The 5288-nt window shown below is 36.1% G+C and overlaps 1 protein-coding gene across 1 annotated transcript; it reads left to right on the top strand.

The window, feature by feature from the left end:
* The first annotated feature begins 566 nt into the window (after nt 1-566).
* On the top strand, nt 567-5288 carry LOC110894562. The gene is made up of 11 exons (XM_022141780.2): nt 567-1005; nt 1088-1174; nt 1309-1455; nt 1536-1642; nt 1871-1959; nt 2061-2164; nt 2594-2699; nt 2780-2855; nt 3736-3850; nt 3941-4472; nt 4782-5288. The coding sequence occupies exons 1-11, from the start codon at nt 723-725 to the stop codon at nt 4876-4878; spliced, it is 1743 nt and encodes a 580-aa protein (XP_021997472.1). The 5' UTR covers nt 567-722; the 3' UTR covers nt 4879-5288.

Here is a 5288-nt window from a genome sequence, read left to right as displayed (position 1 = left end):
GTCCATCCAAACATGAAGATAGAGAAAGATGAACAATAATGGGGTTTGACCACTATTAGATCTGAAGGGGTAAGCCGTAGATGGCCGTCAGAACGACTCTTTCTTGTCGGACCCTAAACGACCCTACTCATCGTCGGCTTCAAGGAATCCGACCACAACTCCTCGTGGTTTAACAGTTGTGGTGTGGGGTGGTAGTGGTGGTGGTGATGAAGAGAGATAGTAGAGAGATGAGGTGTGTATGTGTGTTTTAGAGAGAGTGTTTGTAGATATATATAATTCATTTTTGTTTAGTTATTATAATCATTAAAATGATTTTCTAAATAAATAAATATAAAGATAAATTTGCCCTTCACTTAACAATTAAAATTAATTATATTAGAACCAAAGGATATGACGTATAAGATTTTTAACACTAAGCATAAAATGTATCAATTTTAAAGATAAATGAGACAGAAATTGGCTTTGAAGGTAAAGAATAAAACATGTAAATTCATTCAGAATAAAATAAATTTTCAATTAAAAAACAGTAGAAGTCTTCACTTCCGGACACCAAAAGAACACAAGATAAGGGGTTTTAAGTTTTAAAACAAAATGAAAAAACCATCGAATTAAACCCTTTTTCCTCTTCCATCACAAGCCGTTAAACCACACACCCTTCAATTTCTTCAATCTTCAACTTCACCAAACCCCAAATTCTCTTCAGAATCAACCCATTTCCAATAATGTGTTCATCTTCCTCCACACCCACCTTTTTCCCTCTTCACACACCTCGTACAAATCGCCACTTCCTTAAACATCCATACCCATTTCCACCTCTGACCCATGATCTTAATATTAATCTCAGACCCACAAACCCTAGAACAAGAAAAATCATATCTTTGTCTTCATCAGTTGCCCAAGATAACCTTAAACTGTCATGGGCTTCTTCTGATAAACAGGATGTTGAAGATTACAATGGTTGGGCTATTGTGGAAGAAAGTGTTGGTTCAAGAAAGCAATCAAGAGGTATAACCTTTCAAGATTTTTAAGTATTTCATAAGAATTTGATGATATTGGATATAAAGTTTGTTGCTTTTTGGTGAATTAGGGTTGCCCACATTTGTTTTGGTTGGGATTGGGACCTCAGTTGCGGCTTTGCTTGCTGTGTTTGCTCATTTTGGATTATCAAGAAAGGGTATTTTTTGTTGTTTATGGTGTTTTTTTAACTTTTTATGTGTTGGGATTTGAGGATTGTGTTGTGTAGTTATCTTGCAATGCAATGTTTTGAAAATGGGATTTGTACAAAATCTTGTTCTGATTTCATTTCAGGTTTCGTTTTGCGATTTAGCAGCCCGTTCCATGTTTCCGTTGATAAGAAATCATTGGGTTCGGAAGATGGATTGAAGGTGGATGAAGGTTTGAATGAGCCATTGGTGGAGAATGTTGATGAAGAAGTTGATGCGATTGCAAAAGAAGGTGTTGTTGTGGATACTCGGCGGTGTTATTGTTGTGGAATTTATGTTTGCTTACTGTTTTAACCGGTTAATGTTTTACAGTAAATGGTCATGGTAAGTGGGAAGAAGGAAAGCCTGGAAGAGTTGTTGTTCCGGTTTCTGCAGACGCTACTCAGCAGGAGGCTCTATCGTGGTTGAAGAATCTGAAGGTATTGTGTTGCAAGTCGTATTTTGTGCTTCGGTTTATGATGACATGACTTCTGTGACACTGATAGTTTTTGCTTTATTGTAATATTGGGTACTCTTGATTTTTAGTGATCATGATAATTTTTTACAATAACATCTTTACACAGGCATGCTCAATTTCCCCAAAACAAAAAAATAGAATACAATCAATAAAGAAAAACCGTCAAACTAATCCACTAATTATGTACCAGATCATTGAAGATGAAGTTAAGGCAGATGAATTGTGTACCAGGAGAGAATACGCAAGATGGCTGGTTCTAGTTAACTCTAGACTTGAAAGGTAGCAACTTATGCATTCGTTCTGCTTAATTATTGTTATTATTATTATTTTTTATAAGATAGATGGCAGATGTATTTCACTAAGAATTTCCGGGGTTTCAGAAATCCAAGGCATAGGATACTTCCATCTGTAGCACTTGCTGGATCTACCGTTAACGCTTTTAACGACATTAGTGCTGAAGATCCCGATTTTGAGTACATTCAAGGTAAGATTGATATTATACGATATATGTAGCAAAACGGGTGGATTGGCTAAGTGGCCAAGAAGGGCCGGGTTGGGTTGACAGAATACATCTATCCAAAATTTTACATTTTTATTGAATAATTAATTTATCAAGTATTATTACAAAACATAAATTGTTTCAAAAATGACATACTATTAAATAAATAATTTAGGAGCTTTTAGGCTTTGAAAATACCACTTTTCAACCCATGACGTTTCACCTGTTTTCTTTTATCTATTTATTCATTTTTCCGTTCGACATGCTAGAATTATAACATGACCTGAATCGACCCGTTCATAAGTAAATTGGATTAATCTGCCACATTTATTATTCGCCTTTTTTTTCTATGGAATATTAAAAATGTTCATTTTGTGCTGAATATATCTGTATATACCCTTTTTTTAACATTAGCCCTGGCTGAGGCTGGTGTTGTTTTGAGCAAGCTCTCTGGTGAAAACTTAACTTCTGATCTGGATAGTATAAAGAGTTCCGGAGGTGTAAATTTTTTTCCCGAGAGGTATACGTTAAACGCACCACATATTAAATTTGTAGTATTTTAGAAGTGCTTTTTTTCACGTTAATCTATTCGGTTTGTAGATTGATTTCACGTGAGGACCTTATTGGTTGGAGAGCCAAGTTAGAGTATCAAGTCATGTCAGGACTAAATGAAGAGGTAGGATTAAATTTTTATAATTCATTCAGATCTTATCTTTTTTCCCTTTATTTATAATCATCATTAGTGGTCACAAAATGGGTGTGCTTGGATGCTAGAGATTTGATTTTTTCCCAAATACCCGTACCGATGTTAGATATTCGGTACGTGTATCGGTACCCAGTTTTATTGATTTTGGTATTCGGGTATGGGTATAAAATGGTACTAGTACCGAATTTTATATAGAATTTCAAATGTTTTTTTTAAATATTACTTGTATTCATTTTACTTGGTATCTGTAGCGTATTGGTTCTTGTATCAGTTTTACCTATTTGGTACCCGTTGGTATTGGTACTCGTACCGATTTTACCTATTTGGTACCCGTATGAGTGCTCAAAAAATAAAAATAAAGTGTTACCAAAACGGGTACCGTACCGTACTGGTACCATACCGTACCATAATATGTGGTACGATATTCGGTACCCAGTTTTGTTCAAATCTGGTACAGTATTTTCGGTATCCGTACGGGTACAGGTACAGGTAATGTACCAATCCCATACCAGGTTAAAAAGGCTAATCTTTTGGTTCATGTCAACTCGATTCAGGTTGGATTGACTTGAAACATTTTGTTCAAAATTTTCATTTTTGTGATGAATATCTTCCATGTTAAATATTTTTGCAAAACTTATAATAAATTATTATTGTTTTAAAAGAAATCACTGTACGAGGTTTTATGCATTAAAAATACACTTCGGAAGTTCTCCGACAAGTTTTCTTTTAAGCTAGTAATTTTGTATTTTATCTGTTTGACCTGTCAGAGATAAAACATAATTCAAATCAACCCATTCATAAGTAACAATTTGAAACAAAAATGACATATACTGACATTTTTACAGTCCAGATACTAAGGAACAAAATCGGCTTCCTGGATGCAAGGGAGCTGAAACCAGATGTCTTGGCGGTGCTTTTTCGGGATACGCTAACTAACGAAAAAAGCATAATGAGAAAAGTTTTCGGTCATATTCCATTCCATCTCACTCTTCTTTACATAGCTCACACACCCATGTGCTATTTAGTAATTTAACATATTCGTCTGTATATATCAGGTCAGATCAAGCGGTTTCAGCCCGCGAAACCGTGCACCAAAGCCCAAGCTGCAGTGGCACTCACAAGCGGAAGAATAACGAACTCAATTCGTCATGAGTTCGCAAAGCGTGAAGCTGAGAACACGTCACGCAAGATCGCAATGAAAGAGATTAAATCCGCGATTCTTGAGAGAGGTGAGATACAACGGTTTTGGGAGAAAAAGATAGCGGATGAAAGAAGACGGTATTTGGAGGTCGAAGCGGCTTATCTGGAAGTCTTAAACGATTTGGAAAATGAAAAGAATAATCAGGATAATGTTGCTAGTAATTATTTGAAGGAGGTTGCAGCGTTAGAGTGTCAAAAGCAGCTACTTTGTAGCTTGAAGGAAGAAGTAGATGAAATGAACGAGAGGATCGGGTCTGAACGAGCTGGTTATGTTGATGAGGAACGTAAAGTCCGTAGTACTGTTCGTGAATTAGAAGTTAAATATGAAAAGATTCTTGATTCAAAGTCGATACTTGAGGCTGAATTAGAAGCCCTTCGTATACTCAGGTACACATGGCAACTTTTTGACACACCTCTGCCTTTCATGCGTTTAAAACTAAGTACACATAAAAGTTTGTTTTTCCTAAGTGTGGAAAACGGGCAGTTTGTTTGGAGTAAAACGGGTCTGACCCAAATAAACGGGTCGTGTGGAACAGGTAAAAAAAGATTACTAAAAAGGAAACAGGTCAAGAGTCTCACAAAGTGCATTTTTGGTGCATAAAAACTCCTAAATCATTTTATTATAAGAACGTGAAACATTAGTTATTAGTTAATATTGTCCGTTTGGTGTGCTCACCCAACAAACTCATTTTGCAGATCTTGGATAGAAGACGAAGCAAAAAAGGGTCAAGCTCGGACAAAGGTTCTAGAAGAAGTAGGTCGAAGGTGGAAATGGGGTGGTAGTAGTTCTTGAGCCGGTTTTTGTGAAGCTAAATTGTTCTATTGATTCGTGATTGATACATAAAAGAGACATGATATTTTGCTTTGTAGTTGTACAAAATAAAGAGGTTCAAGATGGCGCGTGTTCTGGGAAACTGTATTGTGGTGGCGATCGAGTGGGTGTTGGTGGTGCAGTGGCGGTTTCCAACATTATTTTCATGCAACTGTTGTGGTATTATGTTTGTTCTGTTAAAGGTAAGGGTATAGACGCGACAAGTGAGCCAACTTGATTGTTTGGCAACTTGGTTAACATATATGAGGCAAGCAAGCTAGTTTATATGAACAAACTGATGTAACTTGCATTTCTAAATCAGTAAACTTTCATGTAAGGATTTATGTTGGTTTATTTATGATTTTGGTATACCAACATAAAGATTGAGCTCA

The sequence above is a fragment of the Helianthus annuus genome, chromosome 12 (genome assembly GCF_002127325.2).
Source record: "Helianthus annuus cultivar XRQ/B chromosome 12, HanXRQr2.0-SUNRISE, whole genome shotgun sequence".
NCBI lineage: Eukaryota > Viridiplantae > Streptophyta > Magnoliopsida > Asterales > Asteraceae > Helianthus > Helianthus annuus.
This window is presented reverse-complemented; position numbering and strand designations above follow the sequence as displayed.

Coding starts and splice junctions, on each gene's coding strand:
- LOC110894562 (XM_022141780.2), top strand. CDS start 723: ATGTGTTCATCTTCCTCCACACCCACCTTTTTCCCTCTTCACACACCT. Junction 1,175..1,308: donor TTTTGGATTATCAAGAAAGG/GTATTTTTTGTT, acceptor ATTTCATTTCAG/GTTTCGTTTTGCGATTTAGC. Junction 2,856..3,735: donor TGTCAGGACTAAATGAAGAG/GTAGGATTAAAT, acceptor TTTACAGTCCAG/ATACTAAGGAACAAAATCGG.